This window comes from Papio anubis, chromosome 1, assembly GCF_008728515.1.
Source record: "Papio anubis isolate 15944 chromosome 1, Panubis1.0, whole genome shotgun sequence".
In the NCBI taxonomy this organism is placed as follows: Eukaryota; Metazoa; Chordata; class Mammalia; order Primates; family Cercopithecidae; genus Papio; species Papio anubis.
In genome coordinates, this window is record NC_044976.1 from 184,982,614 (window position 1) to 184,996,437 (window position 13,824).

Consider the following 13,824-nt stretch of genomic DNA (forward strand, 5'->3'; position numbering starts at 1 on the left):
CCCTCCAGCTGCTCTAGGGCCCAGGACTCTCTTTCACGTTGTGGGCAGAAATCATGTGGCTTGGCTGCCCTCTAACTCATGAGCCTTAGTCAATGGGTCTGCTCTGTCCCATTGGCCCCAGTCAATGGTCAGCTTACTGGAGAGGGCTACATTTTTTTTTTTTTTTTAAATTAATTTATTATTATTATACTTTAAGTTGTAGGGTACATGTGCATAACATGCAGGTTTGTTACATATGTATACTTGTGCCATGTTGGTCTGCTGCACCCATCAACTCGTCATTTACATCAGGTATAACTCCCAATGCAATCCCTCCCCCCTCCCCCCTCCCCATGATAGGCCCCGGTGTGTGATGTTCCCCTTCCTGAGTCCAAGTGATCTCATTGTTCAGTTCCCACCTATGAGTGAGAACATGCGGTGTTTGGTTTTCTGTTCTTGTGATAGTTTGCTAAGAATGATGGTTTCCAGCTGCATCCATGTCCCTACAAAGGACGCAAACTCATCCTTTTTTATGGCTGCATACATTTTTTTTTTTTAATAAAAGATCTGAAGTCATCAATCTGGTTTCCTAGAATTTCAGGCAACCTGGGGAGGGGAGAGGGTTATGTATGTGTTAAGGTAGAGAAAGGAGCAGGATTCTGAAATGGTGCTGTGTGAGCAGCATGCTAATGGTTCTGTTTAATTGTAACATCCTTCCATTGTTCCTCCTTCCACATTAAGTGGGGAGGGGATGCCAGACTGCCACAGCCTCTTCATATCCCACCCACACTGGCTTTGATCCCGCAGACTATTTTTGACTATGAACACAGAGCATTTGAATGCCTTTGAAATGAAATGAATGAATAAATAAACAAATAATCTCTCATGGTTTTCTTAAGCTCTCCCTTGAAATGCCGATTGATTCTTTTACTCCTTTTAGCCCTTGTTGTAAGATTAAAAAAAAAAAAAATCTTCCCTGTATCCCCAGGGTTAACGCCTTTAGCCAAGGATGTGGGTAGGAGTGCAGAGAATAAATCTGGGCCTGTTCTGTTCATTTGTTCATCTGCTCTTCTCTCCTCCCTGGAGGCTCTTGGCTTCAGTCATTTCTGTTCCCATCACACGGAAGCTGTAAAGGGGTGCTTTCTTTCTTTCTTTCTTTTCTTTGTTAGGGTTCCTCCAGGCACAGAGAGATGCCATTGCCGCCACTGTGGGTGTGCAGCCGTGGGATGGGGACGGTGGGAGGCTGGCATCTCTCTTCAATTAAAATGCTTCCAATTATATCTGACTCAAGACTGGGGAAGCCCAGCTTCAAATCCGAAGAAAGCTGGAACTTGCTTTTTATGACTTGATAAAAACTACTTCTAACAACTAGTGAGCAGGCACCATAATCAGTTCTCCAGCTGCCTGGCCATGTGAGCAAGGGTTGGTCTCTCTACCTCCTTAGAACTTAGTCATTGCACCCATAAAATGGCAATCTTTCTGAAGAGGACTGCAAAGGGTGAGAAGAAAGCGCTGGTAATGAAATGCCAGATCCCCCAGTGGTGAGTGGTGATGCCTCCAGTCATGACCACCTGGCACTGGATGTCCCTGCAGATTCACCTACACCCTTGGGGAGGGCATGTGGTTGCCCCTCAGCAAGAGCTTTGTGATTCCGCCAGCCGAACTGGCCATCAATCCATCAGCAAAGTGCAAGACGGACATGACCGTGATGGAGGATGCTGTGGAGGTCAGGTGAGTCTGGCTTCAGGACTGAGGCCTGCAATTGGCTTGGGAAGCAGAATGAGAAACTACCTGTAGGTTCTAGGTGCTGGGGAAGGAGTCAGGACAAGCTAAAAGGAAAAATTGGCAGGCAACCTGCTAATTCCCCCTATGTTGTGCCAGGATCTGCTTTTATCTGGGCCAACATTGCACATCCCAAGGCTCATTCACTGGAAGAAGACATAAAATTAGAGTTTGTAAGCACTTCTCACATACACTAAGGACTGACAGGCAATAAAATGTTAATTTACTTGCCCAAGTTTAGACCTCTTTCTTCGACCAGGCGTTACAGCCTTGGCTTATTTCCCAGATATGAAGAATGCCCATCATTTGTTCGTTCAAGGCTTGGAGTATAGTTGATCTTCAATTCTTATAAGAGAGAGTGAGATACAATTCAGTTGACTAGAGAGGAGCATGGAATGTAATGCCATGCCACTTGTTGCATCTGGAATCTCCTTGACCCTTCCCTGCCTCCCACTCTTTCTGCCCACAGAGAGGAGCTGATGACTTCATCCTCCTTCGACAGCTTGGAGGTTCTCTTAGATTCCTTTGGGCCGGTGCGCGACTGCAGCAAAGATAACGGGGGCTGCAGTAAGAATTTCCGCTGTATTTCAGATCGCAAGCTGGACTCCACTGGTTGCGTGGTAGGTCTGCCCTGCCAAGCTAGTAGTTTCTGTTTGGGGGATGGGGAGGAAAAGCATGGGGGGAAGACACAATGCAGATATATAGGTAAAAATGTGCTGTGATCCCCAGTTGTAAACACCAGCTAGTTAAATTAGGGATTTTCTCTTGATAAGGATGAGAAGGTAATCATGAGTCAGTTAGTCGAGAAGTTGTTATGGAGTACCTACTGTGTGTACTTTAACTATTCAAGAAAAAATTTAGTTCATAAGAACTAAATAACTGCTTAATTGTATGACATTGATTTTAAATGTAATAGAAAATTTTAGGAGAAACCTACCTAAAGCTAGAGTGATGAAAGAAGTTATGCCAGGAATGCTAGTGAAAAAATAAAAATTAAAAAAAAAAAACTTTGTCCCCTCTGTGACCACAGCAGTGGGCACCTGCTTCTTCAAAGGTGGGCTTCTAAAATACTTTGTTATCAGCTCTATGGACTGTGTCTATGGTGGCTGACTCACACCTGTAATCCCAATGCTTTGGGAGGCCGAGGTGAGAGAGTCACTTGCAGCCAGGAGTTTGAGAACAGCCTGGGCAACATAGCGAGACCCTCGTCTCTACAGAAAAAAAAAAATGGAATAAATTAGCTGGGCATGGCAGTGTATGCTGATAGTCTTACCTACTCTGGAGGCTGAGGCAGAAGGATTCCTTGAGCCCAGGAGTTCAAGGCTGCAATGAGCTATGATCTCGCCACTGCACTTCAACCTGGGCAACAGAGTGAGACCCTGTCTCTTAAAAAAAAAAATGTGATTCTATTAACTAGTAAGACGATTTGGACTAGAGTGGACTAAGCTATCTCCCACATCATGAATGTGAAGACTGTACTGTGCTATGCAGGGAAATGGAGGCAGGAGCAGATGAAGCCTTTGGCTGCTGGCTCCTTTATGTGGGCCACTCTTATGCCCTTAGCACTGTTGTCCGTTTCCGTCCCTCCCTTCTTTGAAGGCAGAATGATATAGTCCTCAAGAGAGGAAAGGGCATGGGACAGAAGAGGCAGGGAGGAAAGCCATTCAGATTGAGAGCAGAGGAGAGGAAGAGATGATTCACTGGTCGCTCTGTTGGAGTGGGGGTTGGAGCAGGAGCTTCCAGCTCTGGGGAGGATATGGTGCCCTGTCTCGCTTTCCAGTCTGACAGCTGTGCTGTGTGAGAGGACCCTGAGCAGGGACAAGCTGTGAAGATGCTGTGCTGATGCCATCTTTCCCCTCCCCTCTTTCCCATCACTGAGCACCTGTTCTGTTCAGGGAGCTGCTCTCAATCAAAGACAGATATGTGCCTGGTACAGGGTGGAGTGCACCCTGTACTAAGGCCTCCCCAAACTTTTACCTATTGACAGGAGGGTGATTCATCTGAGAAGGAAGAGAAAATGAAGAAAAAGAAAGGGAGAGAGAGAGCACTGAGGGGCAGATAGGAGGAGAACCTGTGGGTCCATGATAAGGAGGGGAAAGACTGTCAGGAAAATGCAAAGAACGGTGCTCTTTAGGTCACGCCTCCCAAAGGCAGCCAAGGAGGAAACTGATGTCCCACAGTGCCACCCTCCCTTTGGCTGGTCCACTCTCACATGTCTTAAGCAACGTGCTCCCAGCTGGGATCCTCAGGAGACAATTTCACTATCTAATGGAGCTCCCAGCTGAGACACTTTTTTAAAAAGCTATTCAGCTTATATTTCTTCATCCAGATTTCAGCCTTTCATGTCTTATTACTGTCTGGAGTCATTCTAAGTGCTGAAACACTGTGTGTTCATATGTGCACCTCCCTCCCTACCCTCTGTAGCCACTGCAATACGTGTTTGAGCATGTACATGCATTAGCAGACACACACAGGGCTAGGCTCTCCCTCTTTTGCCACTTCTCTGCCCCTTCCTGAACCCCTCAGGGTCTGCCTGTCAGATGCCTTCTGTTGGTGATAGCCCCTTTTACTTGGCACATAGCTATGCTGATGGATTTTTGTACTTTTAACACTGATCTGTGAGACAGAGCTAGCAGGAATAGTTCTGATGAATATGCATTTGCAATAAGGCTGCTGCATTTTAGAATTGGAGCCACTGCAAAAAGTCACCCAGTTACACCAGTACTTGGTATTAGCATAATACTTTGAAGCCACTGGACCACGTGGCTTCTGGAGAAGGAGGGGCAGGAGGATTGGCAGACACACTCGATTTCCTTTTTCTCATTGGCTGTGAAGCATAGGCTTCCTGAGGCAGGAGGATGGATGGGTGAGAGCTGATGTGTCCCACCATGACCCTTGTGACCCCACTAAGAAGGTCAGAGACTTGACCTTGAGCCTGACCCGTCTCCAGTGAGCATCGGTGCTGTCCTAAAGCTCTGATATGTCAGCAGAGTCGTCCCTTGTCATCTGGAATTGGACCAGGGACAAAGGTATCAGCTGAACCAACTGTAGTTTGCAGAGCATTGGCCTGCCTTCCTCCTCTCCACATAAACTTTACCTTCAGCCCTCTGGGTGCTGAACTGAAAGGCTTCCCAAGAAAGGCCTATTTTTATGAAAGGAGAGAGAGATAAGAAACTCAGAACACGCTGACTCTTAAAGAACCTAAGGAAGGAGCAGAGATGTGGGCAGAGGCAGAGAATATACCTTTATATTTTCCTGGCTGAATTCAAACCTGACAGGTGGGATTCATGTTTGGTCCGCATAGGCTGTTCAACCTTCATTCTTTCTAAGAAGCAGGACATGTTTTTCAGTTATGCATGGACTCCCACAGGGTTAATTGCTACACAGTTAATTGCCCTATTGTTTATATAGTCTCTGAGGACAGGAAACAAATATCCGTGAAAGGCACAGACCTGTACAAACCACAGTCACAGCATTCCAAGCCAGACTGCTCTCCAATAGCCATGGATTGCTGAAATTTCATGAGGGTTCCAAGCATCATGGTCAGCTACCCACTGCTGATGACGAAATCTTACTCATTGTTCTTAGTGTGCAAGGTAAGAGCTGTCTTTCTTACTGGTGATGTACAAGAGCAGCAGTTCTCTGGTCTATTGAGTGAGCCCTATAGGGTCTTTCAAGAGTACTTATAATCTTAGTGCCTCTGTAACAAATTACCACAGATGTAGTGGCTATAAGTTACACACATTATTGACTTACAACTCTGTAGATGAGAATTCAACATGGGTCCCACTGGGCTAAACTCAAAATGCCACCAGGACTGCAATTGTTTCTGGAGGCTCTAGGGGGAATCCATTCCCTTGCCTTTTGCAGATTCTAGAGTCCACCCAAATTTCTGGGCGCATGACTCTTCTCCATATTTAAAGCCAGCAACAGTGCATTTTTCTGACCATTTTTCTGTAGCAAATCCCCTCCCCCCGCCCCGCTCTAATTCTGCCTCCTCTTTCCGCTTTCAAGGACTCTTGTGATTACATTGAGCCCACCTAGATAATCCAGGATATTTCAAGATCCTTAATCTAATCACATCTGCAAAGTTGCTTTTGCCATGTGAGGTGGTATCTTCCAGGTTTCTAGGATCATGCCAGGGACATCATTGGAGGGATCATCCATGGGAGATGGCAGTAGGGGTTGGAGCAGGATTGGCTGGCAGGACTTCAGCCTCCCTGCTCTGAGCTTTAGCCAGGATATCGTCACCCTTATCAAGTCTATCTACTGAGGTTTCATATAAAATTTTGTCTGAATCTTTGAAAATGATTTCTAATGCAATGAAAATAGAGGAAAACCCATGCTCTAATGCTCCTTCTTTAACTTCACACTCATCCTGAAAGTGGCCAAAAAATGCCTTAGCTTTGTAAGATGTAAGAATGTACACAGGTGAGCAGGCTGTGCCATGGAAGGGGAGAAGTCAGGTGCCCACTTTCTCATGTATTGAACACACGACCTTCCTTGTCAGAGCATTATGCTCTAATGAGCTTTGAATTACCCAGCGACCCTGCTGCCCTTCCCTCCACATGCTGTCTACAATGGTTTCCCAGGAAATGTGTCATTTCACCTCTACTGGAGCACAGATGTGTGGAGACCATCACAGATTACCATCTCTCTTTCTCTCTGTAGGACAGTAAGCAGGAGAGTGTGCCTCGTAGGCTTCCAGAGAAATGGAGGCAGGAAGCTATCACTGCTAAAATATAAATTTAACTCCATCAAACTTTTACCCTTGGGAGAAGTCCTGCATGGCTTGAGCCTGCATGTCAGAGCCCATCAAAAAGTTTGGGAATCATTATTTGTGAAAGAAGTGAGGTTGCCATCTAGTAAAAGAGAACCTATTCCTAGTAGGAATTATAGTTGCATGTCCTATGAATCATCTAAGGTAAGGCGAGGAGGCTCGGCTTCAGGAATCTATCCCTTTTCTTCCAGGGGCCCTGAATACGTTTGTGTGTTTATCTCTCATACTCGTCTCCCAACAGAGTACCCACTTCATCATCTGGAACGGAAGTATGCATCTTAGTGAGTCTTAGTGAGATTTGACCAGCCTCCTAAGTAATTAATCAACCAAAAATCACTGGTAGGAAAAGAGGGGAAAGATGACAAAGAAAAGGAATTCAATGGGAAAAATCATTTTAATCTCATTAGCAAATTATGCCTTAGACCACTAATAAGTCAAGAAGCCATAAGCATCTCATGAAAGACGATTAACCTTGTGTATTTTAGGGGTCACTGAAATATGAGCTCATTTGTTCAACCTTTTTGATAGGGGAGGGCTGTTGCCATAATAAATGGAGTTTTCTTCTTAAGTCCGTAGTTTACAAAGTCCCTGGGAATGCTAAATATAACCTATGCAAAGAAGGATTAATATATGACCTTGGGGATCTCTCTTGAGCAAACAGTTCTCTTTCAAGGAATAAATGGAGGGATTGTCCACAGCCAGGAGAAAAGAATATCCAGCTCTTGCAAACTGAAAATGCATGTGTCTCCTGGAGGTAGGATTTCTTTCTGACAACAGGACTCTGGCAACAAACACTTCTAGGAAGAAGAGCATGGTTTGGAGACTCTGGTTTCTTTGTACTTAGCTATAGATTTTGAGGGAACCCAGAATGTGGATGCAATAGCAGAAAGAGGATTCAGGCAAAAAACAAATTTGTACCATAGGAAACTCCTTAAAGAATGTGTGTTCTGGTTCCCAAAGGTTAAGAAGGAAATTATTTTGGGTTTTAGCCTTTTTATTTTTCTGGAAATCTTTCTAAAACGTTTTACTGTGAACGGCAGCCCAAGGAAGTTGCAGTGCAGTAGGGATAACTGCATCTTTTTCAGTGATTGAGGGTCTTGACTCACCATCAAGGTCATCACTCTGGACATTTTATAATGTTTTGTCCTAAAATATTTACATTCATAGTATTTCGTGTGTGTATGCATGCATGCGCACGCGTGTGTGTGTATGTTTGAAAAGAGAGAGGAAAAAAAAGAAAGAGAGAAAGAAAATACTAGGCTGAATCTGCAAATCCATAATTGACCCCAGAATATACTCTGGGAATTCCTTAAAGCGATCAACAAATCTACAGGACTGCTTTGCTTTGTTGACGCACTGACTTTGTTTCTTTAGAGATTCTCATGAATCCAGATTTCATCATACTAGAGAAGCAGCATGGCAGAGTGGATGGAAAACACACACACTTTCAGGATAGGCAATCTAGGCCCAAAGTCTGATTGTGCCATTTTCTACCTCTGTGACCTAGACAAGTTACCTCATCTTTCTGAGTCTAATTTTCCTCATCTTTAAATTGTGGAAGACAAAATGTACCTGTGTTATTGGGTTGAAGATAATATATGTAGATCATTCTACACAAAGAATTGCTTAATTTCTGATAGCTGCTATACTATTTTTGATTTTACTGATAAAAAAAAAAAAAAAAACTGCACGAGGCAGCTAACTGTGTTTTCTGCAAGTTTCCTAAGAGAGTATGAATTTTAGCTGGTCCAATTTGGGATAGCAGTAGTCATCTAGACATTAAAGTCAGGCAAGATGTGGTTTTGGAATTCTGAAACAAAGCCTGCTCGTGTTTCATTCAACAAAGTCTTTGTCAAAAATCATGCTTGAAGGAGAACTCTGAAAAAAAGTGGGTGGTTGGAAAGATGGAAAGTACTGGCTAGTGACTGAGGTAGCTAGCTGGTGTGAGGGCTGAAATCATATGGGGTGGGAATAAAAGGAGGACTGACTTTATCTGCTTAATGGCTTCTAGAAAGCTGTCTAGAAGGAGAAAAAAATAAACCAAACTCATGGCAACCAGTGCAGCCCATTCAATTCCAGTCAAACTTCCATGTCTTCCATGTTTCCATCCTGCCTTCATGCCTGGGCAGCCGCACAGTGCTGGGGCCAGCTCCCTTCTGGTGGCACATCTGGCCTAACAGCTGGGTGGCCAAGGAATATGATTAGTGGGAGGCTAGCAAAACATGGGGTGCAATCCTCAGCTGCCTCATTTGCTTGTTTACCATCATCTGGAACAGCTGGATTTGCACAGCACGAGGCAGCCCTTGGAAATTTATTTAAATGCTGTCACCTTCCAGCACTCCAGCTGCCTTCATGGGGAAAAAGGGGGATGGACCAGGCTGGGAGCCTGGCAGGCCCACAGGGGGGCATTTGTTTGGGAAATTACAGAATGAGTGTTAGCAAACAGTGCATATCCTGCCTCATGATGATCTTCAACTAAGAAAGAGGAGGAAGGAGAGGTGAGTTTTCAGAGGCACACCTGCAGCAGCTGTGGGCTACTAAGATAAGGTGGTTGGCAGCAAAGAGAAAGTGCAAACCAGGCAGTAGGGAGGAGGGGAGATGTTTAACACTGTGTTTCATTGAGTTTAGAAAGTTTTGTTTTAGTTTGGTATTGGTTTTGGAGGAGTGTGTTAACTTGTTGACGGTATGTATATAGCATAGACATTAAAAGCCCCAGCATTGGAGTCAGATCTGGACAGACCCCCAGCTCTGCCCAACTCTTGCTGCTTGACCTTGTGCAAGTTATTTACCTGCTTCCAGCCTGTTAGAAAGGATTGGCGCTAATGCAAATGTACAGAATCTGTTGCACAAGCAGAAGGAACAGGATGGGGAAAAAAGTCATTGACTTTTAAACAGAGCCCAGTGCAATGAGAAGAGTTCGTGAATTAACTGGCAATGTTAATGGTTTCCTTATCTCCAAATAGGGATAATATAGGATATTGTGAGATAAAATACCTAAAGTACTTAAGCACAGTGCCCAGCTCCTCATAAGTGTTCAGTAAACAGTGACTACTGTGTAAACGGCTGAGTGTGGTATGCGCTAATGATGAAGCAGCTAAGTCATGGACTCCACAGCCAAGCTACAAAGGGTTCAAGCATGGTTCTGCCAGGAGCAGCTGTGTGACTTTAGGAAAGTGAAACTCTCTGTGCCTCAGTTGCCTTATATGTAAAATGGGGATGATCATACTGCTTACCTCCTCAGGGTGTTGTGAGGGTCACATGAGTTAGTGAGCAGGTTAGACAATTGCCTGGCATATAATAGGTGATGGGTAAGTGCCGCCGTTGCTCACCAAGTCCTTTTGTCTTCTCCTGGGAAAAGACATCTCTTCTTAGATTTTCTCTTTGCTATAATTCTTGGGGAGTATACTACTGAGGACAAGGTAGTGCAGAAAAGCTAAATATTTTGCATTAAAAGCATCCAGCCAAACCCAAGTGCAGCACCTGTGGGTGACCACATAGTAGGTACCCTTGTCTGTGTGTCTTCCAGAGAGCATCCCTGACATAGGAAGGTGATGATACAGCTACTCCCACTATGAGAGCAATCCCCCTCCAAGCTTACAGGGAAAGTTCACTTCCTCCTTCAGGCTGGAAGCCCTGGCTCAGTCCATTCTAACACTGCTGTTTGGTACCAATGTTGACAAAGGGCTTTAGACATTTAAAAAACTCTTAATATCAAGGCCAAACAGCAGCACTCCCTTCCTGTAGCCCAGTGGAATCTTTGCAAATGCATTTTAATTCTGGCCCATCACTTCCACTCTCCTGCTAGCCAGAGGCCCATTTGGGAGGTCAGCACACCTCAGCTGTGTCTTGCTACAATGCTCTCTTCCAGCCTTTTTGGAGGAAGTGTCTTTAATGGAAATGTGTGTGATCCGTGTCCAGAGAGAAGAAGCAAGGTGTCATAAAAGGTCACTTGTTTTTAAAAGAAGTCCGCCGCGGTGGGAAATTCGTGGATTACTTCCCAATGGTAATAGTTTCAAGGCTGAGTGCTACAAACTGGTGTCAGTGATTACACTCAGCTCCCAGAGAACTCAGTTCCCCGATTCACCCATGTATATGGATGCTTTCTGATTGTGCCAGTGCCCATCTGGACTCAGTCCCATGAAGGACAGCTCCGGCTGCTATGACCGTCACATCGGAGTGGACTGTTCAGATGGCTTCAACGGCGGCTGTGAGCAGCTGTGCCTCCAGCAGATGGCGCCCTTCCCGGACGACCCCACCCTGTACAACATCCTCATGTTCTGTGGGTGAGTTGAGTTGCCAGCGGGCCACCCTGCGTCCATTTGTCCCAGGACGCAGGACTTTCAATGCTGAATCCAGGAAATGTGAGTGAATAGGTCACCCTAGGCCATCCCTTAGTCTCTGAGGAAAGAGCCTCTAGGACTGGAGGGGGAACATTTTTAAAGTCGAGGGGGAACATTTTAAAGTTGGGTGGGACCTAAGTCTAGTCCAACCCCTATAGATGGGGAAACTGAGTCTGGGGTATTTACTTGCAAGGGGAAGTTAACTACATGGTTTACTTAAATCATTCTCCAATTAAACCAGCATTTTCCAAGTTGTGTTTTGAAAGGCTATGTTAATTAGCTGTTTTGTGACAAAAGATTTTCATTGTTTAAAACTTGGGAAAGAGTGTGCAAAACTAGTCAATTCTCAAAAAAAGGGGTTGGTCTTTGGACAAATGGAAACTTATTTAAATTCTGGCCCCAAAGTCCTAGCATTGTGTGCAGCCACTCCTCCTAAGGCACAGTGACTCCTGTGTGTGAAGAGCCCTTTCCTGCAGACCGGCTCTCCCACCCATCTCAGTTCATCTCTTCTCAGGATCACTCTCTGAGGGAGCAGGGCAGGCAATGCAACCCCATTTTACAGATGGAAAAACTAATGCACAGTGAGGTTAAGTGACTCCCTCAAAGCGGGGAAGATGGTGAGTGAGAAGATTAGGACTAGATTCAGGCCTTCCCTGATTTTTTAAAAGTTCTGTGGTTCTCTAAAAATTTAAATTTACACTGCTGACTGGAATTATATTTAAAGACATTTTATGCTATATTTATAAAGTAAACAAAGATTCATCTATTCTACAGCCATAGTTAGCTTGTCTAGCCTTCCCCACTCTCTGTTCTCCCCCCTCTCCCTCCCCTCCCCTCTCTCTTCCGGCCTGCTAAGGACAGAACTTACTTTATGCCCCGTACTGTGCCGACCACTGAGCTGCAAAGATAAATAACACATAGTTCTTGCCCTCAGGGATCTCACAGTCTGATAGGCTTGCAATGAAAATCAATGTTTATAGTCATAAAACTAGGCTGGATTGTTGCCCAAAGCCAGTGCCTGCTGAATAATCATGTAATGTTATTTTATTGTGTTTCGTTTTATTTCTTTGTAACTGAGCCATTTTCATATTCAGTTTCTTGTAAACTCTCATACTATAAATGGAAGCTTGCTCTGTATCTTAATATTCTCTGTAATGTTATCATTAGGGTTGACCCATTTCAATTAATAGAGGTCAATTCAGCCAAAGTTACATAAATATATTTATTTAATAAACCTATATTTGAGCACCTACTTTGCACAGAGACCCTTGGGTGTCAGGTGTAGGGAAAAAAACAGGATACCCGACCCGATCTCTCTCCTCAAAGGAGTTTACAGTGGGACACGTGGTCAGGAGAATGAGGAAGATGAGGCAGCATAAAAGGGGAAGCTGTCCAGATGTTCAAGATGGACTGAGAGGGAACCACACAGCTTCAAAATTCTTCCTAGAAACACTGTGTTATTGCTCAAGGAAGGAACCACTTCACTATCTTGTCTGAGATCTAAGCTGGTGCCATGGAATCCTCTGGGAATTTTGAGTCACATCTATTTCCTGGACTAATGTAGTAGGACCTGGACTGGATTTCTTCCCTGTTTCAATAAGAATCAGACACCCGTGTGTTTAGCACTATCCAAGGTACTATATATAGCCTGCCAAAGAAGTCCTTGATTTGAGATTCTTCTATAAAGACCAAATCACATACATTTATAATTAAAGAGCTCTCATCACACCTGTTCACACAAATATATAAATGGGAAATGGAAAAAACAGTTAAAGTTGCATGAACATGGGCCTCATTTGCACCTCTGCTGCTACTGATAACAACATTTAATGATCACTAGCTATATGTTAGGCACCGCATAAGCTCATTACGTGCAGTCTCTCAATCTTCTCAACAACCCAGTGAAGCAGCTACTTTTTTCCTTTTTCTACAGTTTTGGAAACTGAAGCTCAGAGAGGTTAATCAGCTGACCCAAGGTTTCCCTGTAAAGGACAAAGTCACTGCTATTACAATATTGCTTCTCACTGTATTATTCCTTGTTCCTCTACATAAGACAGAGTTCTTTATCTTATCGTAACAATGGCTGTGGATAGTAATAAATGATGTGCTTTAATATCATGAGCATCTTTAAATTCTAAATTTGGTGTATGTCTAATGAGAGACCCAAATTAAATCAATATTCTTTTTTAATGACAGCCTTATGAAAGAAGTTCTTACTTTAGCTAACAAATGTATATTCTTCTCACTATAACTGCAAATAAGGTCCAATTAATGACTTATGAGTTGCTGACCCATATTTAGTAACATTGATGTTGCTTTTCCATCCTAATGAGGAGGATGCCAAGGAGGCAGTTGTTGGTTAATGGTGCACGTGGCATTCACACTGTGTGCCCTAGGGTCTATTTAGTTCAGGAAGGCTACTCTTAATGGAGGAGGAGTTTTTATGGGTTGATATTGTGTTTGGATACATTCAAACAGAACACCGCCAGGAGATGATAAATCTTTCTAATTTCTTAGTTGACTTGTCACAGGACCAGATTAGAAAGTTATTAATTTCTTAAGCACAGTGTCTTTCTTTTTGCTGCCTAATTAGCCTCCAAACAAATGCAGGGTCTGACCTGTAGATGGTTCTTAAGAAAAGCTCTAGAATATCTTGGATTTAAATGTGTTAACTCATTTGCAAGCTTATCTTCAGTGATTCTTACCCTGATCTATTTGGGAAACTGTACAGTTATTAGAGGAGAGGGCACTCTAAAGTTCTGACAGCACTTGTCTGCACAGCAAAGGAGAGAGATTTAGTCTGATCACATGACGAAAGAAGCCTCAGTTTACAAGTTTAAAAAACCAATGAGTCAAAATCAAATTGGAATCTAATTTGGAAATCTAATCTTTGGTGATCCAACATGCTCTCAAAGGCATTTCCTCCCAATGCAGGGGTTGACT

At 43.9% G+C, this 13,824-nt stretch overlaps 1 protein-coding gene across 4 annotated transcripts in view; it reads left to right on the forward strand.

Moving 5' to 3' along the window:
* The window catches only part of ASTN1 (astrotactin 1), a 374,655-nt gene that overhangs the window by 207,022 nt on the left and 153,809 nt on the right, over positions 1-13,824 (forward strand). For all 4 annotated transcript variants that reach the window (XM_017952723.3, XM_017952711.2, XM_017952715.2 and 1 more), the window contains exons 10-12: positions 1,573-1,710; positions 2,231-2,381; positions 10,658-10,824. In XM_017952723.3, coding sequence (XP_017808212.2) covers positions 1,573-1,710; positions 2,231-2,381; positions 10,658-10,824 — 456 coding nt within the window. The remainder of the gene's footprint in view (positions 1-1,572; positions 1,711-2,230; positions 2,382-10,657; positions 10,825-13,824) is intronic.